Source organism: Melopsittacus undulatus, chromosome 6 (assembly GCF_012275295.1).
Source record: "Melopsittacus undulatus isolate bMelUnd1 chromosome 6, bMelUnd1.mat.Z, whole genome shotgun sequence".
In the NCBI taxonomy this organism is placed as follows: domain Eukaryota; kingdom Metazoa; phylum Chordata; class Aves; order Psittaciformes; family Psittaculidae; genus Melopsittacus; species Melopsittacus undulatus.
The window spans coordinates 30,435,904-30,463,620 of NC_047532.1; the positions used below are offsets into that span (position 1 = coordinate 30,435,904).

The 27,717-nt window shown below is 51.8% G+C and overlaps 2 protein-coding genes across 6 annotated transcripts in view; one reads left to right on the plus strand and one right to left on the minus strand.

Moving 5' to 3' along the window:
- ACBD6 (acyl-CoA binding domain containing 6) overlaps nt 1-14,860 on the plus strand; it is a 90,318-nt gene extending 75,458 nt beyond the window's left edge. The window contains exons 7-9 of one of the 5 annotated variants that reach the window (XM_031047296.2): nt 6,206-6,236; nt 10,383-10,477; nt 14,541-14,860. In XM_031047296.2, coding sequence (XP_030903156.1) covers nt 6,206-6,236; nt 10,383-10,477; nt 14,541-14,561 — 147 coding nt within the window. In that variant the 3' untranslated portion in view covers nt 14,562-14,860. Of the gene's footprint in view, nt 1-6,205; nt 6,237-10,382; nt 11,023-11,269; nt 11,685-14,540 lie in introns of those variants that run through there. The other 4 variants (XM_031047295.2, XR_004080309.2, XM_005147131.2 and 1 more) reach the window with 4 other exon arrangements.
- Nucleotides 14,861-15,338: 478 nt separating this feature from the next.
- On the minus strand, nt 15,339-26,962 carry LHX4 (LIM homeobox 4). Its single transcript, XM_005147058.2, has 6 exons — nt 26,887-26,962; nt 20,250-20,421; nt 16,862-17,064; nt 16,522-16,676; nt 15,827-15,998; nt 15,339-15,736 (listed from the first exon to the last, which is right to left on the minus strand). Exons 1-6 carry the CDS (start codon nt 26,960-26,962, stop codon nt 15,339-15,341), a joined length of 1,176 nt encoding a protein of 391 aa, XP_005147115.2.
- Nucleotides 26,963-27,717: the final 755 nt, after the last annotated feature.

The following is a 27,717-nucleotide window of genomic DNA, read 5'->3' on the forward strand; positions in this document are numbered from 1 at the left end:
TTTGCTTCTGCTGGAGATTGCTGTGTATCCTTTGTCTCACAGTGTTGGTCCTTGAAGAGTGCCTTTGAGCCAGTACCAAGGGTGCACAGGGTAATGTCTCACAACAGCCTACACTTAACATTAACAACCATAACTTTACAAGCACTTCACAAATATCAGCTAATTAATTATCTTTGTATGGGCCACACAATCTAAAATAGGAGGCAAAGGTGAACAGTCACAAGTATATTTTGCTTTAGGATAATAAAAAGCTAAAAATTGGGGAGAAAACATAAAGATTTGCTTTATATTTCAAGGGTCAGAACTATTTGGGACTCTGTATTCTTCTGACACAAAACTGTTAGATGGTCTTGTTTCTCAGATGCACTGTTGATATTGTTTAAGGTTCAGGAGGCAACTAAAAGCAAACGTCTATGTGTATGTGGGTGCATCCCAGGTCTAAGGTAGGGTTTCTAAAAGAACAGGATCACATTTCAGACTAAACCATTGCTTTTCTATGCCAGCATTTGCAGACACAGCGGTCCACTCATCTATCTGCTTCGATTGAACAAGCATTCATTTTACATATATTAATGTATGTGTCCAAACTCAAGCTGCTGTGTGCAAAAGCAGCATGTCAATGAAAATAAAGGCTGTACTGGGAGAATCTACTGAAGTGTCTGGTGGAGTTCAGACTGGTTCTATTAGCCTGCATTGCCTGATTTTATGTGTTGGTGGGTATTAGCATGTAAATTCTGGTATGCTTTTAGCTGTAGTCTCACTCTCAGTCATCTTGGGGATGAAATTTCAGAGAGAGAAAAAGAACATGATGAGTTTAAAGTAAATTGTGGGGAAGTTGAAGTCTAAAGTGGAAAAAAATGAGAAATAAACCCCTTTTTAAAAGTGGAGGGAAGTATTTTCTTGCTATTTTTCATCTTCCTGGCTTGAGTGAGTGTGTCATGAGGCTACAGAGATTTATATTTACAGCTCCTAAGCACTAGTGCTTGTTCAGAGACTGTATTATTCTAGTCCTTTTTATTCAACCACCTTATAAAGATGTAGTGTAAATATTTATCTTCCCTCTGGCCCAGGATCCAGCACTGTTAAACACTCTTATCACTTCGTTGGTCTTATCTCCTGTGATCCCTGCCAACATTTGGAGTCTGTCAATGGGAACAAGCGTGCTCCTTAAAAGGTGCCAAAAATGAACAGAAAGAAGAGGTGACACAGGGAAAGATACCTTAAAATAAAGATTTCATGTGCTATCCCTCAAAAGGACAAGTTTAGGGTATATATTTTCTGCTGTGCTTTTCACACTCACAGTGTCTTTTCTTGGAAATATGATTGAAGGCACAGAGATGAGGTCTCAGTGCGGACCAGCACTCAAGGAGCTGGTGTGGAGGGCTCTCTAGCCCCAGTTTCATTGCCAATACAGGGTCTAGCTGGAGCAAACTCACCCAGGTAACCATCATGGTTTTGTTTTTCCTCTTTCTCTACTAAGTAAAACACGTGAGATGGAGGAAGAGACAATGTCTCCCTTGGCCGTACCCTCCCACTCACAGTGGTTTCTGCATGCAGCTTGGAGAACAAATGATGCAGGTCTAGAAGATCAGTGTTTATGTATATATTCTGGTTTAAAAACTGTCCCATGAAACCAACACAGTCAAACACTGGTATGTCTAGGTCTGCTTGCCATGATGGGCAGTGGCAGTCATGTTTTATAGCATATGCAACATCTCAGCTCAGCTTAGCCAAGCTATTTCCATGTCTCTGCTCCTTGGTCCAGAAACCTTGTGGTACGTTAAGCAGGGTACAGAAATTCCCAAGGAATGAACATGGGATGGCAAGACCAATATAATCCTATCACTTGTAAGATAAAATTGATGTGCAGTAGCCATAGTACCACTTAACGGATAAGACAGTTGGTCCATCTGCGCTCCGTCCATCTTCTCTCATTTCTCTTGCTTGAATTTCTCAGGAGCAGAACAAAATCCTGTTATCCAATAAGTTACCACTGGTAGTTGGATTTTCATTGAGTGACATCTGTCGCAGACCATGGATGTAGGAGGTACCAGTGATTTTGTAGCATCTTTGTTTTGATGGGTTTGGTAGATGTGGACATTTGGGTTTAGTTTTGAAGTACAAGGAAACACTCTCTCTTGAAGGCCATGCATCTTGGCTGTCATCCTACCATGGCCAGATGTGCCAGGAGGCTGTAAAAGGCAGGGCATTAGTAGGCAAGAGGAAAGCTTGTAACTGATCTGTTGCTGGTATCTTGTGTGTGGGACTGAGCACTCCTGCATTTGAGTGTGTAATGGTCTTTCCTTCCTTTCTGGTTGTCTTTTGTCTGCCTGTACAGGTTCTGCCATTTCCATGAACTCCTTATTTTTATAGGCAGGGTATTGCTAAAAGGGCTCTGGGAGAGGTACCTGCCCGCAAGCCAAAAGCAAAGCTTTACAGAAATATGTATTACTGTTTTGGGCCTTTCCACACTTCCGTGTTGAATTTCACTGAATCAGAACACTGATTTCCTCCTTTTTAACATGTCACATTGACATTATTCCAACTAACACATTATGATGAAAGGGCTTTTTTTCTTAGGCATCCTGCAGAGAGCAGAGCTCAGCATTGGCTCCAGAGCTACCTGTCTCTTCCTCTGCACTCCCCAACTCCCCCAGTCAACATCTCTGTGCTTCTGTCATGCTGTGGAAGCTCATATTAACTGCCCTGTCCTGGCTTTGGCTGTGCTAGAAGCTGATTTTCTTCCTAGTAGCTGGTACAGTGTTGCATTTTGACTTCAGTCAGAGAATAATGTTGGTAACACAGCAGTTGTTGCACCGTTATTGCTAAGTAGTGCTTACTCTAAATCAAGGACTTTTTAGTTTCTCATATTCTGCTAGTGACTGGGTGCACAAAGCCAGGACAGCTGACCAAAACTAGCCAAAAGGATACTCCATACCACAGCATGTCATGCTCAAAACAAAAACTGGGGGAAGCTGGCCATGAGCCACTGATCACTGCTTGGGGATGCGATGGGCATCAGTGGGTGGTGGGCAACTTGGTTTTGCATCACTTGTGTTTTCTGAATTTTTGTTTCTTCTTTTTTTTTGTTTTATTTTGGTTGTTCCCTATTATTATTATCATTCTTGTTATTATTTCTACTATTACTATATTTTACTTCATATAAGTTATTAAACTGCTCTTATTTCAATCCATGGGTTTTACCTTCTTCCCATTCTCATCCTCATCCCACCTGGCAGGAGGGTGAGCTAGCTGCTGCATGGAACTTAGCTGTTGGCTGGAGTTAAACCAAGACATGCCCCTGCTTGCAAGCCAGATGAGCAAAATGGTCCATCTGATCACCACTCCACGTGTCACCAGGGGCATCAATGCATTTCTGCTGGCTGCAGAGGATGCTCTGGGTGCTCTGGGTGTCCCAGCTGGTGCCAGTGATTCCTGGCTGGGCGGTGACATTTACCGTGCCCTGGGCAGGGTGAAGTGGGGTGAGGACAGGCTGTGGCAGGTTGTTCCTGTCCACTCTCCCTTTGGGGTAATTCATCCCAACAGAGGCATGTCCTGGGAGAAGGACACACCACACCTTGCCTAGGGTGCTCCAGAAACTGCTGCTTTCTGTTCACAACAGGAAATACCCTTTCACCAAGGCCAGATAGAATTCATCTTAAGACCACTTCTTCATGTCTTGTTTCATTGCAAAACAAACATTTCGAGTGCCTAGTAGGCAGTATTCATCTCATGTAATTTCCACAACGGGAGCTGTAATCCTCACTTTCACAGCCCATCTTTGACTGGTTTCCAGGTGTGACCATTTCACGATGAAGGCTCAGTGTTGCCAAACCTGGAGCCAAGCCGGGCACATCAGGCTCTGATTAGGCATGGTGCTCTAAAAAGCCAAATCAAAGAGGGATTGAGATCAGCAGCCTCTTGAGGGCATTTCAAGGCCTCTTGTGAGTGACCACACTAGAGCTTTTTCAATTTACCTGGATTAAAATTTGTCACAGAGAAAATACAAGCATATAGCACAGCATTTGAGAAGTATAACAAATAGCATTTGGCCAACTGTTAGGCTCAAAAGGAGAAAAAGCAAGCCACATAAAGGGTAAACAGTGTTTGCATAACATTGGATTAACAGTTCCTTTTGAAAACCATTCAGGGAAGAAAGAGACAGGTTTCATATGCTGGGACTTGCACTCCCTTCTTAGCCCAATAAGTGCCAGAAAGTACCTGTAAGAGAAATAAAAGGTCTCATTAGCCCCCAGCCTCCTGCTGAAGCAGCAGTGCTTTACACAGGTCTTTGAAAGAGAACATTTGTTCTATCTATACTATTCATGGAGCAGTCCTATGTATTTTATAAGGAGTTTTGCAGTAAGGGAAGAGGGATTTCTGCCGCGTGTCTCCAATCCCTTTCTTGTCAGCTGCAATTTTGAAGGCAGTGATGCAGAGGGGAGCTGGCTTCCCATCCCCCATCCCACACACAACCTGCATATTTGAAAGCCTGCCTTTCCAATAACTCATTCGTAGCACTCATGCCTATTCTTCCCCAGCCCTGCTCCATGTTTTGCTGAAGTCAGTGCCGGCCCTGTCACTCCTCTGAGCAGGCATGTGCTTAAGGACCACTCAGGGCCTCTGGCTCAGGTCTGTTACCTTATTAATGTGGAATAATCAATGAATGCTGTCCCTGATTCCTTCAGTTCCTTAGTTTGCAGTATCTTTTAATGATACCCATTTGCATTACACTATCCACAGTTTGGGCAGAAATAAGAGTCCTGAAAATGAGGCACCTCCAGACGCTGGTGTGAGTTCCACGAATGGGGCATAGCAGCGCAAGGAAGGAAAAATCCAACCCCATATATTTTGCTCAGAAAAGATGTAAAATGGATGTTTAGGTGGCAAATGCCTGCTTTATCTGGCTTTTGTCTTTTGTCCCTGTTGCTCCTGTGATTGTCCTGTTGGTATGATGTCCCAGAGCAAAGCATGGGATCTCCCACTCTGAAACACAGGTCATTCCTAGTTCCTCAACTGAACAGGGTTCATATCAAACAGAATAACAGGCTGGGAAACCTTCAAAGGTTCAAAGTAAGTCTTCAAACAGCTATGAGTGAGGTTTCTACCTGCTTTCCTTTTCCTTTCTGCCTGCTCCAGAATCCGCAGCAGACTGTAGAATTTGCACCTTAATCCTAAAGATGATGGTAATTAAAAACCTAAGTCTCCATAAACAGATGCAAATAAATTAAGGAGGCAAAGAACTGAATTAGAGGCTAATCCTGGTGGGGTAGTGAAAGCAAAGGGGCCAGTAATTCTTCCCTTCTGTTATTTCACCTGTTCTTGTGGCAGGACAAGGCTGAAGCCTAGTGAGGTGCCTGGATGTGCCTTGTGGATGGATGAGCATCAACTGCTCACTAGCAAAGCCCTGGCCATGCTTGCAGAGTCTGGGAAGAGGACACGCTTCCCAAACCATTGCAGCTAATGCAGTGGCATATGTGTTAGCTTGAAGAGGGAGCTGTGTGCCAACATCTTCAAATCATGCGGCTTGCTTTGCCTTTGCATTGCTGCAGGAGTTTCACAAGCATGAGTTTGGCAACTGGCTCTCACTTCCAAGTGCTGCACATAGCCCTTTCCTCACTCTCATCCTGCAGGGATGCCAGCAGCCCAACAGAACTTACTTGGGCTTTGGGTCCACCTTTGCCCATACCTCAGTACTGAAGAGCACAGACCTAAGATTTATTCAGGTGGAAGAAAAATGCTGGTTTTTTCCCCCTATGTGCTGAAGAGTGCAGCAAAGTCAGCTGTACCAACATCCCTGTGTTTTTCCCTTGTCTTTAGTAAAGCATGGGGGGCAAGGATAGACTTGCACAGAAGTATCTTGCACTAAAGCTTCAGGGTTAGTGAAGGTCCCAAAATAAGGCCGTAGGATTGGAAATTCTTCATTTTTATGGGCTGGAAGTGATAACGCTATGAACTGAATTATACTCATGTCATTATGTGATCCACGCACTCTTATGGGTGGATGGATATTGATTATCAATCAATACTGATTGATGGTGGATGATGATTCAAAGCCTAATTGCCAGGCACCTGCATGTCCTGGGCTGTTTATCTAGTCAATTAAAATATTGCTGTGATTCAGCTTACTTATTTTAAACTGGGATTTACTTGTATCCCCGTGGTGTTTCCTGTACCTCTAAAATAAAGTATCTTTCTTTTTCAGGATGGGGAAGGCCAGACTGCACTCCATTACGGTAAGCTGCCTTTCAGCTTGGTTATTTCCTTTTAACAGAATGGATTTGCAGCTGGAATAAATGGTCTATGTACAGAAAGCAAATTTCAGCAGAAATATGAGCAGGGAAACTGGATTTGATTAACCAGTGGCTACCTCCACTAGCAAATCCCAGCACAGTGTGAATAGGAGCCCTGGGAGAAGCAGTGTAGAAGGCTGCTGTTCTCCCTTCATTCTCCTCTGTGAATATCACCTTAAAGCCTTCCTTTTCTGCCAGTTAATGTTGCACTTTCTGCAGAGTTTTTCCTCTGCACCTGTGTGTCTACGGGACACAGCTGTATTATCTCCACACCCGGGAATGGCTCTGGTTAGGGGATGTCCCTTAGACATCAGGGGTTTTAGAGGAGGCTCTGTACCAGCCTCAACTGGTTATGCAGGTGAAGGGAAGGGGAGAGGGCCTTCACCTCCGTGTCCTGGAGACAGACCTATTTGATCACAGCTAGGAGAGCACCAGCTTCTCTACTACCAAAATCAGCAGAGCAAAGTGACAGTTTGTGTCCCTCCTACAATTACATGCTAATTAGGTACGCGATTTTATAGCAACTTTTAGCAGAAAAATTGTTCTATGTCCACATGAGAAAAGTAGAGACTAAAGTGACATGTGTGGTGCTGATGTGTGGGGAATAGGAAAAAAGTATTGATTAACTCTGTATCATATTTTTCTCCAAAATTAAGACATACCCAGTTATTGTTTTATACTCTTTCTCAATGCTTGTCAGTGTGTAATTAAGAGCACACTTGTCATTCTGAAGTGTTTATGTCTTTCTCTCTTTCTGATCTCTCCACAAGGACTTTAGCAGGATGGCAAACTTGCTTTGCAGAACATCAGTCCAAGCCATAGACAGCATTTGGATCTGGATCTAAACCACCAGATTCCAGAGCCCCTGAACCAGGACTGTAATTACAATAATGTATTATTTCTCCCCATGTGATCTTTTCTGTAGGATACTCTATTTTTAAAAATCTTACCATTCTGACTGGAGTAGCAAATCTTCTGCTTAGTGCAGCAGTGTCCACAGAATGACAGCACTTAGTGTCACATTGCTGCTTTCTCTGCCCAGATCATTCCACATTTTGAGCTTTTTCTCTCCTGGGAAGACACTGTCCCCGGGTCTGGCACTGGCATCTGCCTGTTGAGGGTAGGATTATCATTGATTGTACAAAAACACAGCATATATCCAAGTTATCCAAGAATGCCATTTCAGGCAAGTCTACTGTACAAAAGTGAAGGGTAGATGCATAACCTCAATGTAAACTATGTGCAGGTGGATGCTTCTGGCTGGTGACTGAAGCGAGTTGTTTAACACAAGCAAACAAACATAACTAATTCAGTTAACATTAAATCATAAATGGTTTCTGTGATCCACCCTGCCAGCTCAGATGTTTCAATAGTTACATATTACCAGGGCTTTTTTTTCCAGAATGTTTTAAGTGTTAATTTTTTTTCCCCCTTGAGCATTATCCTACATCCCCTCCCTCTCCATCATTTTTGGATAAGACTATCTGGGACACTGGCACACAGGTCTGATGTGCCCACAGGTGCCCTGCTGTCCCTGACTGACCATCACTGTATCCAGGCTGTCCTCATTCCCTTACTTAGCTGATCTGGCCATAAACCACTCTGATCTTGAACACAGCTTGTTAAATGAGTGAATGGTTTTGATACAAGTGGCTATTGGCCTGGAACTCACTGAAAATCTCCTGATACTGTCTCAGGTATCACTTCGTAACCAAGCCATTAATTGCAGTGAAGAGGTATGAGAGCTCATATGAAAACTATCTCTGGTGGTGCTGAGCCAAGCAGTGTCCTTACAAGGCCTTCCTTTTTTGTAACAAGCTGTTCAGGGAAGGGTTAAATCCCATGAGCAAGGCAGACAGTGCTTTTAGGGTTTCTCCATCCCTTTTTATGAGCTGGCATGGCCAGACAGCTGTCCTTGTGGTGACAGCTCTCCTGATTACAGCTGGTGTCAAACTGCATCCTGCTGCGGGTTATAAATCCTGCCTTTTTCCGATCGGCGCCAAACCAGGTTTAATCAGAGGTTAAGTGGAGGCCAGCCGGCAGCGTGGTCCGAAGGCACTGTCTCACCAGTGGTAGCTGCCACTGGACCCCTCTTCTCCAGACTGAAGGCAGCAGTCAGTGCCATGTACGATCAGTATGAACACGGTCTCCCCACTAAATGGCCTGTTAGTCTTCAGCTTCTCTCCATCCATCCCTCCACCCACTCACCCATGGGGAATACTAAAATCATTGCCACTGCCTCTCCCAGAGGAAATCAAGGCTTCTCTGAGCACTGGTGGCCACAGAGTGGGCAGGCACTGTATCCTCATGGGCACCCCAACTCCCCTGCAAAGCACCATCTGTTCAGCTCTGTCTGTGCTGTGGCAGGGCAGTGGGAGGGGATGCCGGAGGGAAAATAAATAATAAAAAAAGAAAGAAAAGAAATTAATCATCCGAACCCTGAGGATTAATGGAGTCGGAAGGCAAACTGCGCTGAATGGAAATTCATCTTCACCCGTGCCAGTGTCAGGGCTGCCGCTCCGGCCCTTGACAAATCGAGAGTCCCAGGGTGCGATAAATCCAGCAGCTGTGCTCATCCCTGGGGACATCCCTGGCCCGCTCAAGGTCATGGGCTATGCCCGCCAGCAGCACCAGACCAGGAAGCCACCTTTCTCCATGTGGGCACCACCTCACCCTCCCCAGGAGCTGCCAGCACAGCTTCCATGGCACCCCTGGATGTCTGCTCTCTGCAAGGGTGCTGTGCCATCCCCAGGGCATGCCCCCCCAGCCCTTCAGCTCAGCCTCACCCACACCCCCACCTTCTTCCTTACCAATCCCTTCCTCCTTTTTTCACCTTTTTTATCTCTTTCTGTATAAGCTCCAATCACACGTCAAATTTATTTTAACTAAACACTGCTGCTTGTCCCTTTGGGTCAGTAGAAAATTGGAGAGTAATGCAGAAGACACTCTAATTACAACATTTAACAGCAAAAAAGAGTTAGTTATTTTGTAAAAGCTCCTGAAATATAGTTAAAACTAATCACTACCAATGTGAGAAGAAGCTGATGACTTCACAGTCTCAAGGCAGATGAGGGCTGAGGCAGTTTTTTGGGTTCACTAGGATTTGTGTTGCGTGGGCTTAAGGAAACATCCAGGGTCTTCTGCTGACATTAGCTAAGCCCTGCCCTTCAGTGTTAAGAGATTTTCTGGTTTTCCTGGTTCTGTTTTGTTTGGGTTTTTTAACATCCTTAGGCAGGATGCCAGGCTGTTCCATCAGGACAAAGAGCTCAGGTCAAACTTGGTTCTATCTTGGCAGAGTAAATCGGGGTTGAAATAATAGTTGCTAGAGGTGTGAGTTAGAAATAATGGTGCATAGAAGTGTGCTGTAACCAGCTATCCATGGGCATGGGCACATTGCCCTGGAGCTGGTGCTCAGGGAAGGGCCAGCTGGCAGATAATAAACACCTGAGTATTCTGCAAGGAGAAATGATAGTTGAAAGCCAGGAGCAAGGTAGTACTGATGATGTCCTGCCTGGGACATGCTGCCCAGGAGCAGTGTGGAGCCCTGGGAGGTAAAGGAGGAAGGTGAGGGGCTTATAAATATGTTATAAATTATAAATGCATTATAAATTCTGAGTACAAAAGCAGACAGGGAATTCTTTCCCAGGTGGCACCTTGGGGCTTTCTGTGGTGCTGCATTAGTGCTCTGGGGTCCTTCCTGGGTCTGTCTCCAGTCTTGGACATGAAGAAACATGAAGCAAACTGTTCTTAGGTATCATGTGCATCATCCTGGGTGATGCCCCACAAACCACCATCTCCCAGTGGCTCCATGGCTGGGCTGCAGGCTCTGGACTCCCACAGGATTTGTGGCTTTTAGTCTCTCTGTCTTTTCTCTTTCCTTTGCACTATTAAATCCAAAGGCAAATAATACATTGAGTACCGAACACTGCCCCGAAAAATTATCTGCTCTGCCTGGCCAGGTGCTGAGACAGCATTTCCTGCTCTGGTAAATGCATGGGAAATCACCAGCTACAGCACTGCTCCAGAGATGCCCATCACCACTGCCTCAAGTCAGGATCCCCAGATTAACCCTTTGTTTTCTCCCTCCAGCTGCCGCCTGTGAATTTCTGGACATCGTGGAGCTGTTGCTGAAGTCGGGTGCCAACCCCACACTGCGGGACCAGGAGGGCTGCCTGCCAGAGGAGGTAACAGACTGTAAAGCCATCACTTCAGCTCTGCAGCAGCACACCGCTGGCAAGACCTAATCCCGCAGCCGCGCACGGCAGGGAGAACAGAGACGCTCTGCAATAATGCCCCTTCTCTTCCCCTGGTGCCTGCCAAAAGGCCTGGGGGGCTTGAAGGGGAGCTTTTAGAGCACAGGGTCTTGGTGGGCTCTCCAGCACCAGGGCTGGCTGGCCGAGAGTGTATCCTGGGCAGGATGGGATCAGGGTTTTGCATGCTCTGACATTTATCAGTACTGGGGGGAGGGAGCAAGGGAGGGGAAACAGAGTCTGGAGAAGGCCTCAAGTATTGTTTTAATGTATTAAATACAATTACTGCATTTGATGTCTCACCAGAGCAGCCTGTGCTGACTGGTCAGCTCCTCTGTGGGGAGGGGATGGCTGCTGGGCCAGGTGAGATGTTCTCTGCCCTTTGGGTTGAGTTTTGGGGGTTTGTTTTCAGTTGTTTGGGTTTTCTTTCCTGGGTCCAAGCAAAATGTTATAAATAAAAGAAAAGCACAGTGTGGGGACAGAGTGTCGTGGGTTGTTTGGTTTTTTTTGCAATGTGAGTCACTTAGTACCTTGGAAGCAATAAGGAAGGGAGGCAGTGCAGCACTGTCATAGCCCTTGGAAAGCTTTATTCAAGCTCATGTCTTGGGGAGAAGGCTACAAACAACAGTGGAATTGTACAGCTGTTTGTGCATCCCTCTAGTTCTTACCTAACATATATAAGACATGTAAGTGCTTTATGGCTAACCAACCTTTCCAAACCAACAGGACTCTTACCACTTCACAGAACTGCTTTGCTGAATTAAAGTGTTAAAACCACACCTCCATCAGCAGCTCCAGGTCCTCCTGTTGCATGCTGGTCCTTGGAATGGCTCAGCAGGCTAAATGCTAACAAGTGAGAAAGATGTGCCTTGCGGGGATGCCTCAGGTGCTGGAGTGAGGTGGGATGGTGGTGGGGTTTTTACTGCCTGCTTATCGGGATCCCCACTGGGCTGTGCCAGTGGATCAGCCATTGTACAGGGAAGCTGCCAGGGATGGGTTTGTGTTTTGGGCTAAAACTCCTGTCTGGGAGGGCGACTGCTGCATGGGGTGGGTGTACACAGCAAGAGCAGACTGTGGCTTCCCTGCAGGGTGTTGCCACACTGCTTGTTTTTTTTTGGAGAAGGAGATCTACAGCTTGGAGGAAAGCATAGGAAACTTCCTTGTTGTGATGGGCTACTTGCCATCAAGTCCTTCCAGCCTCAGCAAAATAAATGTGAATGTTCCTGCCACTAAGAACTGGCTGGACAGAAGACATTTGTGTATTTCAGCCCCTCATGGCAGCTGACTCCTGCCAGCATTTGCTAATACTGCCTAAGTTTGCTGCACTGGCTTGAATGCCACCAGCAGCCACAGCACCACTACTGTGTAGCTCACACGCCAAGCTCAGTGGTAGGCAAGTTAATGAACTGTACGAGCATTTAGATTGACCGTGTCACATTATTTCCCATTACCTTCATACTGGAGGGGTCTGATGGGCTGGGGAGCTGTGGTGGTGGTCTCTGTGCTTTTGGGTAAAAAATAGCCCTTCAGGGCTTCTTGTGAAGTGGGTAGGAAACAAGCTCTAAGCCTGCTTCTTCTGACTATTCCAAAGAAACTGCCTTCCTAGCCGGACAGTAGATGGCAAAACTGAAATACACCTTGTGCATCCGTTTGCAGCCACCACACATGCACCACCTCTTTTGCTGCCCAGTTGTGACAAGGGGCTGGTGAAACAAGCTGACAGTGGCCAGGCAGGGAGCTGCATACAGAGGGTATAGAGATGTGTCTCCTTAGTGGCATGAAGCAAGCTGCTGCTGATAAACGTCAATGTTCTATGCAAAATGTCAGGTTTCAACATTTAGGGTCTCTGTGGGACAGTGCTTATTTGATGGAAGCGATGCAGCAGCCCCCTGACCCCTGAGCAAGGGCCCGCAGTGGCTTCTGCTCACCTTCACCCTGCCAAGGGCGCCTGCAGGCTGTCAGTACCTGGTCTCACCACAAACATGGCTTACACAGTCAAAATGTGATGAGTGCTCACAGCAATGATGGTCACTTTTGCACCCAAATGTGAATGAAGCAAAGATGCCAACCCCAGCGCTGGGGTGCTCTGCATGGAGCCACTCCACTTGTTTGGGGATGGAGACATGGTGGCATCAAGGTTAGGGACAAGTAAGGCCACCTTTGTGCAGTGCTATAATGCACAGCCACTGCCTGGCTTGATGGACATGCTGGGTAATAAAAGATCTCTTTTAAAGCAGGGATGAAAAGCGGTAGCTGTGATCCCTGTGCTTTCAGGGAGCACATTTGGGGGCTGAGCGCTCAGCCCTGGAGATGTTTATAGCACTTTAGGTCTGTTTGTGAGGCTGGAGCCTTTCCAAAAAACTAAAAAAAAAAAAAAAAGAGGGTGGGGGTGGGCGAGAAAGGCATATATTATTGTTTATAATCTGCTTTATTCAGCCAAACCTTTCCCCAGCAGCCCTGCGGATTGCTGTTTAAATCCCTTGGTGCCTTTAACTACCGATACAGAAAGTGGTTAATATGCATTTGCTCTAAGCTTGGCATCTACTCCAGGAAATCACTTTAATTGAGAAGCATTAAATGTTAAAATGATTAAAACATAGAAAGCCAACACACCAGTGCCCGTGGTGGGGCTTGGGCCCCCTGGGCCCCCTGGCATGGCTCTTCCACCTCACCTGTGCCCCCCAAGTGCTGTGGTGGTACAGCCAGGCAATGGCAGCAGCACCACCATCACTGCACGGTGACAGGAAAGCTGCTGGTGTCTTGGGGTGCCATGTGGCAGGGATGAAGGTACCCACCCCAAAACCACCCCCCACACCTGTGCCTGCAAAAAGCCAGTGCGTAATGATCCTGCCCCATCCCATGGGGATGCTGGCTCCTCCATCCATACAACACACCCAGGAGATCCCAATCCCAAACAGTTGATGGTGCTGGAGCAGGCCATGCTGATAGTGGCTGCTGCTGTTCCTCCCTAAGGAAGAAAATCCCAAAGACAGCAGTGGCTAAACAGCATCCCGAGTTTATTTGACGTCGCTTTCCCTCAAGGCAGAAGGGGTGACTGTACACATCTCATGCCAATGCATCGGAGGCAGGATACAAAAGCAATGCCCTGGGCCCGAATTCGGGAGGGGGGGATTTCTTCCCAAAGACATGGCAATAAATAAGGATTTATTCTTTGATTTTTTTTTTATTACTATTTTTGTTGGGTTTTCTTTTTTTCATTTTTCCCCCAGGAAACAAGACTCTCACCTTCCGGAACTGTACAAAATTTACACAGTGAGGGGAGGGGATATTTGGCCTTGTCAAAGGGGGATGGAGAGCAGCAGGCATAGCTTCCCCCTGCTCACCTCCCCACCAGCTGCCTGCGGTACCCGGCAAGGCCGGGAGCTTGGCACATAGCAGCACCCAAGGCTGGGAGGGGAGGCACATGGGTGCAGCTCCTGCAGCACCAACACACCCAGCTGGGGGGCACGGAGGAACAGGAACATACCAGTGATGTGCTTTCTTGTGTGGCTTTTTTCCATTTTTATTCCTTTTTAATGCTTTCCTTTTGTAGCTCTTCCTCCCCCATCGCCCCTCCAGCCTCTGGCATCAGCCACTCAACTGGATCCATCACCAGCCCTCCTGGAAGGGCAGCCTGGGATCATCAGAACTGGAGGAGATGGCGGGGAGGGGGGGGGGGGGGGGGGGCACCCCGCAGGCAGGGCACACCCGTGGGGCGGGGACAGAGCCAGGCAGTGGGAGATGGGCAGTGGCCATTGCACGCCCGGGGGGTGGGTTTTGAGAAAGGGGGTGGTGCTGTGTGGACCCGGCCAGGAGCAGACCTCATGGGGCTCATGGGGTCCCAGCTGCTTGCACCCACCCTCGGTCCTGTCAGTCCCACAGCACCAGAGGAGGTGGTTGGCCTGTGCCAAGGGGGTGTCACAGCACAATCCCTTCCATTAACCACCACGGGGGTGCTTCTGCAGCTAATTAAATGCCCTTTTTCCTTTCTTTTTAGGGGGGAATTGCAATACCCTGAGAGCAAACATTCCCCACCTCTCCCTGCCACTCTTCTCCAGCACCTGCGGCAGCTGCTCTCCATGTGCCATCCCGGAGCACGCCGGCCGGCCCCGACACAGCACTGCTTGGCCATGGGCATCTCCAGGGAGAGGCTTTTTCTGTTTTAATGCCTCCCTGCCATATGACCGAGGTAAACCCCGCAGGGATGCGCTGTAAGTGCTCCTGCGTGCCAGGGATAAATCACAGCCGTGCACGGCAGCATCACCTCCGGGCAGCAGGGCAATGGCCCTGCCTGGACAGGTCCCCGGCCTCGCTAAAATAAACCCATCTACAATATAGACTTTTCTTTCCGCTGAGGTTCCGGGCAGCGCCAAGCCGCGTTTCAACTCCGTATCGAAAAATAACTCTTGAAAATAGCAGCGGTGCTCAAAAGAAGGGGTGCGGGGCGGGCGCTGGCCCTGGGACAGACTCTGCCATCCGTGATTGTCCTTCCCTCCCGCCGGCCCGCACCATCACCAGCACCCCGCTGTGCCCAGCCCTGTGCAGCGTCCTGGCCATGCATCCCGTGCGCCGACACCTCTCTTGTGCTTACACCCAAAGGCATCTGTGCCCCCCACACACACCCCAAGCACAGCCACCCAGGGCCATCGCGGATGCTGATCCCTCTCCTTCCAGCCCTTCGGGGCAGATTCCCATGAGAAATCCTGGAAAGGTCAACTGCCGGCAGGCGCCCTCAGTGCTATGCTTGCGGGCTGGGGGGGAGCGAGAGGGGCCGGAGCAGGGGGGCGAGCGGCGCTTAGAAAGGGGGGTGATCCATGTCGTCCAGCCAGGAGGCCGGGCTGGTGGGAAAGTCTGGGTACCCGACGCTGCTCCCCGTGGAGATGTCGGAGGTGGGCCCCCCCCCGGCCATGGCCCGCAGCGTCTGACTCACCCCCTGCGCCCCGTGGGCCACCAGCCCCAGGCTGCCGTCCATGGCGTAGTCCAGCCCGTTGAGCAAGGGCGGGTGGGACGGCAGGGAGGAGATGGAGGACGGCGACTGGGGGAGGCCGTAGGGACTGCCGTCCCGCAAGTCCTGGTACGACTGTCCCGTCCCCTCCATGGGGAAGCTGCCGTTCAGCAACTGTCCTCCTGCCACGTCCCCCACGGTGCCATAAACCCGGTTGGAGTGGCCGAGCTCGGAGAGGATCTGATCTTCTGCCGGGGAGAGGAGGGAGAGCAGAGGGGAAGCGTCAGCGCAGGGGGGAGCCCCGCAGCCCCCCTGCCCTGTGTCGGATCCCCTCTCACCACGGAAGCTGAGCTCGCTGTCGCTGACGCCGCAGTCGTCGGCTGAGCTCTCCTTCTCCAGCTTGCCTCCCGCACGGCTCCGCTTGACGCTCTTGTAGAACTGCCCCCAGCGATGCCGCCCTGCGTCCTTCTTCAGCCGCTTCTCCTTGGCCCGGCGGTTCTGGAACCACACCTGGGGCAGGAAGTGGGGACATTGATGGCACCACGGCACCCTGGTCCCCCTGCATGCCAGCACCCCTAAAACCCAGCACACCAGCACACATACAATCCAGTCGGCCAGCACGCCAGCAGCCTGGTACCCCTACATCCAAGCATGCCAGTATTGCTGTACTTCTGCACCCCCAGAACCCCTGCAACTCCACATGCCAGCACACATGCAACTCAGTCCCGCTGTACCCATCATGCTAATACATATGCAACCCAGCTCCCACACACCCATGCAAACCAGCACTCTGTAACCCAGTATCTAGGCCCCCCTGCATCCTGGCACACCAGTTCCCCTGCAACCCAGCACCCCAAAACTCTGCATGCCAGCACCCCTGCAAGCCAGCTCCCAAGCTCCCATGCCACCCAGTATTTCTGCCACCCCTGCATCCCCTGAAGCCTGGTACCCCTGCAACCTAGCACCCCAGCGGGACCCCCTGCATCCACCTTCACTAGGGGCAGGGTGAAGAGGAATTTCCCCGTGGCCTCACCTGCACCACTCTCATGTCAAGCCCTGTCTCAGATGAAAGCTGCTCCCGCACATGCCGGGCGGGTTTGGGGGAGTTTTTGTAGGCGTTCTTCAGTGTCTCCAGCTGCTTGGCCGTGATGGTGGTCCGGGGCCGCTTAGCACCCGCCTCAGAGTCATCTGCAAGTGAAGGAGACGGTACCAGCCCCAACCGCAGCAGATGAGCAGCCCTGAACGGCCGGCACCACCGGGGAAAAGCTCCTCAGAACCATTTGCCTAGAGCCCAGAAGTACAACTCCAGGGACACAAGCCATGGCCACCCGTCAGTGTGATGTCCCACTTCTTAACCCCCTCAGGGTGCCTACCGTTCTGCTTGGCAGTCTCATAGTCCTCCTTGCAGACCAGCCGCCCGTCCTCCATCAGGTAGAACTCATCGCCCGTGGCCAGCTGCCGGCTGCAGATGATGCAGGCGAAGCAGTGGAGGTGGTAGACGAAGTCCTGGGCTTTGCGGACCACCTGGGTGGGGGGGATGCCCTGCTGGCAGGCTGTGCATTTGGTCCCGAAACGCCTGCGAAGAGAATCAGAGCCCCTGAGCCTCTCGGCCAGGTGGGCTTTGCTGGAGACGGGGTGGGGCCCAGGAGACAGGGCAGAGTTTAAACCAGCAAACAGCCTTATTATGCATGACACTTCACACGGCAGGGGTTTATCTTCTTCAGCGTGAAAGAGTGGCCTAATGGGGCTGAGGAAGGTTTGATTTTAATGGTTCTTTTAACTAATGCTTATAGGCTGCCTGATTTTCCCCTGCAAGGACAGTACATATTTCATCCACGTTAATACCAAATAAATTAATTACACCTCCTCACTAGCATGGTGAATCCCAGATTAATGGAGAATGATGGGGCTCTTACACCATAATGACAGTCCGATGGGTGCAGTGGGTGTGCTGGCTTGGGGCAGGCATGGGGCCAAGCAAACCCGCCAGCACAGCTGCAAGGGAGTATGCAGGAAGCATGCAAAGACCAAATGGGTGATGAGGTATTGGAACAGGCTGCCCAGGGAAGTCATGGGATCACCATCCCTGGAAGTGTTCAGAAACCGTGTAGATGAGGCCTTCAGTGACACGGTTTAGTGATGGTCTTGGCAGTGCTGGGGTAAAGGTTGGACTTGATGATCTTGATGAAGAAAGGTCTTCACCAACCTAGCTGAGTCTGTGATGAGCATGCAACAAGTATGAAAACAGTACGCAAGGAGCATGCAGGAATGGGACAAGAAGCATGGGAAGGAGCATGTAATAATGGGGTAAGTAGAATGGAAGGAGCATAAAAGGAGCATGCAAGGAGTGTGTCCCACACAGGAGCCCCGTGGATCACAGGCACTTTGCTGCAGAGCTTCTGGGGTGCCCATTTCTTGGAGTGCACCCACGAGCTGTTGTGGGGTGCAGTTGCCCTGTGCAGACATTAAGGTTAACACTCAGGTAACAATGGGATAACAGCCGGTATAAACTGAATTCATGGAGGAAGGGCAACACGTTGCAGGAGGTGGTGGCAGCACAGGAAGAAGTAAAAAGCAAGTGAATGTTCCACAGGTGTTTCCAGCAACAGGTACTGTGGGCTTCGGGATTGACATGAGGTAGATGCTCACCTCCCACCAGCACCATAAGAGCTCTGCTGGGTCTCCCCTGCTCCGCCCAGCACCCCATAGCACCCCATCAGCAGGATGCTGGGACTCCTCAGAGCCACCTTAGCACTGCAGTAGCAGCCCAAGCAGCAAAGCTACCAGAATAATCTGTCCCCTACACCTTAAACAGAGCCATCTGCCTCGAAGGAGGCAGTTCAGGAAAACCCAAGCCCCTTGGCCCCCATCCTCCCAAGGCTGCAGGGACAGGTAGTGGCACTGGGGGTGCATAGGGGGTACAGCCAACCCAAACACCTCCCACTGACCCCTGAGGGCTGAACATCTGCCAATCACACAAGCCCATGGCAGCCCCTGACCTCACACCACCTGGAGAGCCAGGGCATGACCACCAAAGCTGGGTCCCCTAGTCACAAAGGGGTCACCAGTGGTGGACGACAGGTACTGGGCATGAGAGGTGCTGGTGCAATTTCAGCAGCTGCCCAAAGAGGTGCTGGAAGCAGAAAGCAAGGAGGAAAATATGTTTTGTCTCATTTTCTGGGCTGGTGTCCTAAAGGGAGAGTCCTTGGACATCTGCTGGGGGAGGTATGGAAGGAGGAAGGGAGGGAATGGAGGATGTAGGGACAGACAGAGAGAGGGATAGGACTGACAAGCAAACAACACTTTTCTGTGCCCAAGTCTGAGCCAATGCAGGCTCTGCAGCCCCTATCTTCCCTTCACCCATTCACCACCCTCCAGAACACTATTAAAGCAATCTTACACCACCCACTTTCCCCCCCACCCAAAGCATCCCGGAGTGTTTCTGCACCACCTGGGGACAGCCAGGCCCAGGACAGAGCTGCCCACAGCTGAGGAGAAGGGCTGCAACTGGGGAGAGGAAGAACAAGATAAAAACCAAAGAATCTGGTCTTTTCAGGAGTGCTCCTGCATTGCAAACCTGCCCATGAAGCTGGCCTTAGATCCTCACGTCCTCTGCAGGTTACCTACCCTGAAATCAATGAGCGGTTGAAAGAAAGGTGAAGTGAGTGCTCCAGCCAGCGCTGAGATGCTATTGATTGGCACCAAATAATCCAGGCAGGACCTCATCTAAGAAAGTCCCTGATCTTTCAACTCTAATTAACATTGATTACCCGCACCTTTTGAGCGACTATTTAAATGACTTGGAGATTAATAGGCTGGAAAATATCAGAAGTGAAGTGTTATTACTCAGGCTGTAGAGGCCTCTTTGGTTGTTGCACACTCCGCAGCTGGGAAGGAGAAAATCAAGCAGCATCTTTGGCCCTGAAGCCTGGCAGGAAGGGCACAGGAGGCCCGAGAGCCTGGGGATGGGCAAGCAGGGGGAGTCTAGGCCAGGCTTGTGCTGGCCAGGATCTGGCCCTCCTCCCTACAGGAAGGGTGAAGCAGCACCCCTCCAGCACCCCTCTGCTTCACAGCCATGCACCGCCGGCAGAGCTGTGCCCAGCCCCAGTGCAACACTCCCGCCGTCACTTGGGAAAATTCCCACATTTCGCCAGCAGCCTGGGGCTAAAGCATCCCCGCTGAAAAGTCCATTTTTAACGAGAAGCAGGTTGTTGTATCCGCTGGAGCAGGGAAATGTTGAGGCTGGGGCATCGCACAGCTCAGAGGCAGCTGACAATAAAACCAAAAGTTTCACACCGCTGGGAGAGAATAATAATAAAAAAATAATAATTTTTAAAAATGTAAAAAGCTGAAGGGAGCGAACCGGTATCGGCAAACCCGGGAGGAGAGCGGGGCTCGGGCAGGAGCAGGCGGAGCCGCCGCTGCCTTGCACGGGTTTCTCCTGCCCTCTAGCTCTGAGCAGAGCCAGGGCCACTGCCAAACCACCGCAGTTTGCCATCCCATGCTGAAACCAGCACGGGGAGGGACGGGAGCACCGCGGAGATTTGGAGCTCTCAGAAGGTTAATCCCACGAACAGCACCCAGCCTGCGGCAGCATTTCCCTTATTTCCACAACAAACAAACAAGAGTCAGATAAAGATTTTGGAGAAATTACGCTTAAAAATAGGTTGTTCGTTTGTCTTTTCGCTGGGGAGAGGGGAGGGTGCGAGGTGGGAGGGGAAGACGCTGCTTTTGAGGGGCTGTGCCCCGAGTGGTACTCACTTGAAGAAGTCTTCCTTGCAATAGACGCTGCCTGCCCGGGAGAAGCAGCGGTCGGCCAGCTGCATCTGGCAGTCGGCACACTTGAGGCAGGAGCTGTGCCAGTGCCGGTCCAGGACCTTGAGGATGAACTTGTCCAGGATGTGCTGGTTGCAGCCGGCGCACTGAGGGATCTCTGGGCCGGGAGGAGGGAGAAGCACAGAAGAGCAGTGTCAAACACGGCAGCCGGCTCATCCCGGCGGTGCTCCCACCCGGCTGATACGACTGGCAAAGCCTGGTGCTGGCACTTCACGGGTGATTAGCTGCCACTCTTGGCCTTGCCACTCTCTGGGCACATCTTCCTTCACAAATCTTTACCAAAACCCTCCGGGATAGCTAAGTCCACAGCCCTACCAGCTCCTCCAGGCACAGTACACTGATAATTTCCTCTGCTGAATCAGGCCATGTCATGCTCTCTGCCACCCATTTCCCTGCCTGCCTCACGCTCCCCCTGGGATAGCATCCTGCAACCCCCAGCCAGGGGTATGGCTTGCTGTTCCCTGCAGGCTCTCCATCCCCAAAGGGCCAGGCTGCTGGGAAGACCCAGGCGGTCACCCACGGCGTCCAGGCTGTGACCCAGGGATGCAGGACACCAACTGCCTCTACCCCACCCACAGAGGCATTTTCAACACGTGCAAAAGTCTTTTCCCATCTGCTCCCACTGCATCCCGAGCATCACGAGCCCCTGTGGCCCACCAGCAGCTGCTAAGGACCCCTTCTGCTGCAGTGCCAGGGCACCGGGTGACTTTGCATCGCCCATGGCGCATCGCCCCTTTGCGTAGACAGGAGCAGCAGGTTTCTGCCCACTTTCTCCAGTCCAGCTGGGATGTTACAGACCGCTGTTACTGGAAATGGCTGAGAAAGGTGGGCTGAAGCAAAACCACTCTGGAGCACAGCAGTACTAATAAGGGGTAGTGTGTCCAGCCCCATCAAGCCCTCCCTCCCCTCCACACCCCAACAGCCCCCATGCTGTGAGGGTATGCTTGGGGGCTTTTTCTAAGGGAAGATGTACCCCTGGCCATCCTTTACAATATCTGTCTATAGATGGACAGCTTCTGTACAACTGGAGAGCTACATATTTATGTCTCTGTCTGCCCACAGTTCGAATAAACGGGAGATGCCGTAGAAGTCTGCAGGAGAGTGCCCGGTAAAAGCCAGACACACAAGCATGAAAGCAGATTGACTGGAGGGGGCTGGGGGGGGGGAAGAGAGGAGGCCGAAGAAAGCACTGCCATGCCCGTAGCTGGAGCACACGAGTAGGAGAGATGTTTATGCACAAGGACTGCTGCCTCCTTCTCCTGACAGAGAGGGCTGACAGTAAATACGAGTGTGTGAGTGTGTGTGTGTGCGTGTGTTTGTGTGTGTGTGTGTGTGTTGCTCTACGCTGCTCCCAGTGCGGGGCTCAGCGGGGGTTTTGTTGTCCCCAGCCGAAGTGGCCGAACCAGGTGGCGGATCCTTCACTGACCCGCGGTAAAACGCTCCCCGCGCCCAGCGGCGCGGCACAGCCGGGCTGCCCCGGAACAAGGACCAAAAGACCGGGGCGGCTGGAAACCTGCTCCCACCACCCGCTCTGGGAACAGCCCTGCCAGGGATGGCGGCCTGCAGGGGGCTCGGCCTCGGGGGGGAGAGGGAACCCCTGCACCTGGGCTGGGAGCTACCGGGAGGGAGGGAAGAAAAAACAGAGAGGGAAAGAAAAAGAGAGGAGAGAAGGAAAGAAGGGAAAAGGGAAGGAAGGTGCGTAGAAAAAAAAAGAGAAACGAAGGAAAAAAGAGAAAACGAAGGAGAGACGGGGAAATGAAGGAAAAGGGGGAAATGAAGGTAAAAGGGGAAATGAAGGAATAAGGAAAGAGAAGAAGAATAAAAGAGGGAAAAGAAGGAAAAAGGGGAAAAGAAAATGAGGGGGAAAAGGAAAGGGAAAGGAAAATGAAAAAGGGAAAAGGAAAACAATTGAGGGAAAAGGGAGAAAAGAAGGGGGTGGGAAGGAAAGAAAGGGGAGGTAAAAGGGGTAAAAGGGGGAAAGAGGAAAAAAGGAGTAAAAGGAGTAAAAAAGGATAGAAAGGAGGGGGGAAAAGGGTGGAAAGAAGAAACGAAAGAAAGAGAGGTGAAAAAAAGAAAAAAATTGAGGATAAGAGGAAAGAAAGGGGGGAAGAAGGAAAAAAAGGAGGGGAAAGAGGAAAAGAGCACGGGAGAGGATCGCATTGTTACAGCCTTAAACATTATTTAAATATTCTTCGGGGTACTGACACGTATCTCAGGTGAACGCAGCTTATTTTGTCATTCTCCAGGTTAGGCAGTTACCATTCGAGTGCCCTTCAGACCCTACTTATTGCTGGCATTTAAGCATTGACAAGAGTAGAATAAATCAAACAACAACAACAAAACACCCAAGCAACCAAAAAAAATATCTACAGCTTCCATAGGTCCCTCTTCTTCTTCTTGCTCTGAAAACACCTGGATGCTTTGTTCCCCTCTCGCAGCAGCACCACAGTTGCAGGTCGGCACTGGACACATTTTCCACATTTCATTCGTTAAACCTATTTTAGAACAACATAAAAGCCGCTGGCACAGACGATGGCACCAGCAAAGCATCGGCCCCGAGCGCAGGTAGCTTCGGTGTCATTGCAAAGTAAATCCTTGTCATTTTTTCACAAACATGCATGAACGTTTGTGAAACGTGTTTTATATAAAAATAGTTATTTATATAAACACGTGTATACATATACATATATATACACGTATTCACATGCATATATACGTATATACACATACTAACAAGATAACCAACACAGCTTTCTCCTTCTTAAAGACAGCAACACAATTTCAACAAGCAAACAACCGCAACAGATAATACAATAGCTTCCTCCAAATCTCCAGAGAAAAAAAAAAAATTTAGTTTATTTTTTAAACGAGATCTCCTTTCTCACTTCTGATCTGTCTGTAGATGGACGGCACCGACCGAAAGCACACAGGTTTGTGTGTGCGCACTCAAATATGCAGGACTCGTACCCACTTGGCTGCTTTCTCCCGTGTATAATAATAATAACAACAACAATGAGCTGCCGGGGTACCAGGAGATGGCTCGGTCAACCCGCCGGTTTGCCCCATGCATGCACAGAGAAAACATCCCAAGCATAATCCCTTCTCTCTGCTTTCTGCTTTGCAGCGGCGACGGCTGCGCCGGGGCCGGCTCCGCGTTGCCTCCCTGCCTACGGAAAGCCTCGCGTTTATTTCACTTGTTTCAACTGAATTATTAGCTAGAACAGGAGTGATGTTAACGGCGTCGCTGTCTCTGCCCGCCAGCAGCGCGGGGTTGGCTCTGTGTGCAGGGGAGTTTGGTAGGCTTTCCGGGGGGGGCCCAATCCCACGGTCCCCTCTTCTCCCCCGCAGGGATCCCCCCCACAGGAGCAGCAGCCTCAATGCAAGCTGCTCCCCGGGTGGCGGGATGTTAGGTTGGGGTCCCCCTGCCCGTGGTGATGTGCCCGAGAAGCGACCTCACGGTTGAGCGCATCTCTGTCTCCTGCCGGCGGCAGCCCGGGCAGGATTTGGCTGTATCCCATTAAAACCCGTAGCCAAATCTGCAGTGTCGTCGTGTATCACCCCCTTTTCCTCCTCCGCACCCCCTCCCCCCCCCCCCCCATGCCGGGGAACCGAGGGGCGGCCTCGCAAGCTGCTCTGCGCTCCGGCCCCCTTCGGGCGCTGTTACCGTGATTTATTGGCACCGGGTCCGTTCTTCCATCCCTATCTCTCCCCGACGGATAAATAAAGAAATAACGATGGAAACGAAAGAAACTAGCGGGTAGCCTTAGGAATCCCTCAGACAGCAGAAACCCCCAAACCCGAGAGCGGGGGCAGCGGTCGGGAGGACGCCCTTCCCCAGCCCGGCCCCGGGCACCCCCTGGCAAACAGCCTCTCTCCGGGGCCTGGGGTTTGTTTGGTTTTAAGAGGAAAGGATCGTCAGCCACGAAGACGAAGGTACTGCGGAATCAGTGTCTCAGCAATGCGGGTGGGAAGCCGGAACACAAAGGCAGTCCGGTCCTCCCAGTACCGGAGCCGGCACCAAACACCCGCCCCGAAGGAAGCACCAAGACGGGGACTCCTTAAAAATATCCATTTCTGCGGGGAGGAAACCCCATTCCTTCACATGCAAAAACCTCTTGTATTCATTTATCTGCAGCGTGCAAACGACTTTCCCAGCGGCGATTAATCACCCCCACTAAAGACCCTTGGCTAGAGGCTGACGGCGCCCGGCACCATTCCCACAGGCTTTGGCAGAAGTTTTTCCTTCGGTGAGATTTGCAAAACAATATTAATAAATAATACTCGGAATTACATTTTTTTAACAATCCCGTCTGCAAAGCTAAGCTATAACTAGGTTTGTCAGGGTGAGGCGAGGCTCCCCAAAATCTCGCTGAAGGGGATGCTGCAGGACATAGTCCCTACTAAAACAAGAAGGTTGTGCAGTGCTAAATCAAAAGGAAAGCTACCATTGAATAGTCATTAGAAATGAAAATGTCACGCATCTTCATCGCACACACGATGAAATATAGAGGTGCAGCTGGGAGGGTGACCCCGGCGCAAGCAGCGGGCAGAATTCCCATCTAGAAGGCATTCCCTGCCCAGGGGCAATTCCTCTTCGCCCTGGGGTGGGGGCAGACGTGTGACCGCCGCAGGATCTGGCCCCACGGCAGGGCCCGGCCGCGGCCGCCGGGGAACTGCGGGTGGTGGGAACTTTGACAGCAGCCACCTTCGTATATTCTGTTCCTGCCACTAATGTTTGTGCGTCAATAAATATTCATCGTATCTCGTTGGATTATTTCCTAATAATTCCCGATACGCGTCAATTGGTACCGAAATGGCAAAGTCACGAGCGGCAAAGAGCTTAGCGGCACCCATAAAGGCCAAACCACGGAGCTTCGTTAGGGCGATGGCAGCTCTGGGGTGCTTGAGGCACCTCATTTCTCCTTAAACCCCCGGGATTCGGGGCCATCGAAATGGCCCCACTGCTGGGAACCAGGGGCGACATTCTCGCTATTCAGTCGCAGGGCACGGTCAGGATCCGGCCGTGGGACAGCCGCCACCTGTTTCCTCACAGGTTCTGTCTCTGTGCTCCCGACGGGGGTCTTTCTTCCCCTTTCCTTCGGTGAAACACTGTTAAACGTGCCCTCCCGCACCACTGGCAAATGGACAGAAACGGGGGATAACGGGGACAATCCCCGCAAGCGGGATGAAGACGGGCAGCGGCTCGCCAAACTGGGCAGCAACGGGCAGGCACCAGCCTCACTCCCCGCAGAAACACCTGAGGAAAACGAATTACAGCCGCTCGGGAGGGCCGGATGCTGGTGCGGGACGCGGAACGGCAGGGGATGACCTGGGGGCAGCGACCAATGGGGGGGAAGGGGGCAAGGCCTAGCCTGGAGTGGGTAGGCGCCCGGGTGCTCACCCCTCTACTCTGGTGTGCCCCCTAGAATGCTACCAACCCCTAGGCACTGCTGTCCGCCCGGCCGATTTCTCCGAGGACTTGGGCCCATCTCACCCCACCGCCGGGGGTCCCTCCCCTCCACTTTCCGGGAAGAGTGGAGGGGTGCAGAGCATCACCCGGCTGCCCGCGGCGGGCTCCTCCCCTTTCCGGACCCCAAGGGACACCCGGTTCTTGGGAATTGTTTGTAAACGAAGAGAAAATGAATAACAATAATATAATAATAATAATAATAATAATACAACCGTCTCGGCTGGCAATCCGGCCGCGCAGCGCTGGGCCGGAGCCCACGGGGCACAGCAGCCCCGCACGGGTACCCGAATCTATAGAGGTGTGCGAGCACAGGACCTCACCCCGCGCGGGGCTCGGCCCTAGAAATGCGAGGAGGCTGACGGCCCCCACCGGCTGCCTGCAGGTGCGTTCCGCCGAGACTCGCTGGGATCCGTGCACCCGCTTACGGGACTGCGCACACCCCCAGCACTCGCGAGCGTGTGCTTTCACAGGAACATGCTACCTGTAGCTGCAGAGCATGTATGTGCACGTATAGATCTATAGGTGATTTGGGGCACAGGCGCAGAGACGGCGGCATCTCTCCCCTGGCCGCGCAAAGCCGAGCAGGGCTCGCAGTCCCGGTAACACGCCCGCACGCCCGTGGGTCCCTTCCCACAGCTGCCGGTAGCCTGTGAGGCGCTGCCTGTCGCTATAAACGGTATATATATGCCGCTATAAACGATAACAGGGACTAAGGGGGACCAGGGTACCACACGCGCCCACACACACACGCGCACACAAGCGCACAGCCGGAGCCACGGCAGCGCCGACTTCCCCGTCGGGGCCAGACCCCCATCGCCCCGCAAGGCTCCCGCTGCCGCCGTTGCCCGTCCGCCCGCCCTCCCCGGGGAGCCGCTGTCCCTTCCGTACGCTCCTAATTTTCACGTCCATTAAAGCTGCTACACGGGGGGGGGAAATAAAAGGAAGAACAAAAAACACGCCCGGGCAGGAGCGGGAGGCACCTGCCCAGCCCTCAGGGCGCTGCCGCCACAGCCCCTGCCCGCCCTGCCCCGCCGGCCCGGGGCCGCCTTTGCGGCAAGGAGCGAAGGAGGGAGAAGAGAAAAGCGTCCTTACGTTGCACCGGCACACCGAGGATCTCGGGAAGCCCCTTGACAGCCCCTTCGGCAGCGAGAGCGGAGCTTTGCATCATTTTATTGGGCCGGGGGCGGCGGAGGGGAAAGAAGAGGGTAGGGAGAGATGCGGCCCGGGCCGGCGGAGCCCCGCGACGGGAGGCAGCGCCGTGTCCCGCGGGCGGTACCGGTGCCGGCCCGGGCGCGGTGCCGCAGCTGTGCCCACCAGCGCCGCCCGCCTCCCATTCATTCAGCCTGAGGGGAGAGCGCCTGACGTCACTGCCCGCAGGGGGGTGGGGGCGGGGCGGACTGCCCGGGGCCAATCGACGCCAGCCTCGATAGGGATAGGGCGTGGCCTGAGTGCATGATGGGCGTGGTTTGTTGGCCGTGGGCGGGGCCTGCTGGGAAGGGGCGGGGCCTAGGGATGTCCTGTGGCTCCGCAGCACGCCGGAGCTGTCCCTACATAGTGCTGTCGAGACACGGGGTGCTGTCCGGTACCAGGGAGCGCTGTCCGACCCTGCCATTGGTGGGAGAGAGTGAAGACTCAAAGGCCCCAGTCTCCTCTGCTGGAGCTCTGGGACCTTCTTCCACTCTACGTGATCGAGTAGTGAGTCCTCCTGTCCCTCCTGCCACCGAGAATGGGGGCTCAGCCAGAAACCAGCATGTCCCCATCCCCTTGCTGCCACACCGACATGAGTTACTTCCCAGTGGCTGTTAATTCCCATGGGCAGCCCCAGTACCAGGCACAACTGCAACAACCTCTGTTCCAACAGGGTGCTGTAGCACACCCATGCCCCAAGGCCCGTTCCAACAGCAGCTCCCCCAGGGGCGCATC

Bases quoted from the DNA above. Each gene is read 5' to 3' on its own strand.
- LHX4 (XM_005147058.2), bottom strand. From the start codon at position 26,962: ATGATGCAAAGCTCCGCTCTCGCTGCCGAAGGGGCTGTCAAGGGGCTT. The intron at 20,422-26,886 runs GTAAGGACGCTT...CTCCCGGCCCAG, and splicing joins CCTCGGTGTGCCGGTGCAAC to AGATCCCTCAGTGCGCCGGC. The intron at 17,065-20,249 runs GTGAGTACCACT...TTCTCTTCGCAG, and splicing joins TGCAAGGAAGACTTCTTCAA to GCGTTTCGGGACCAAATGCA.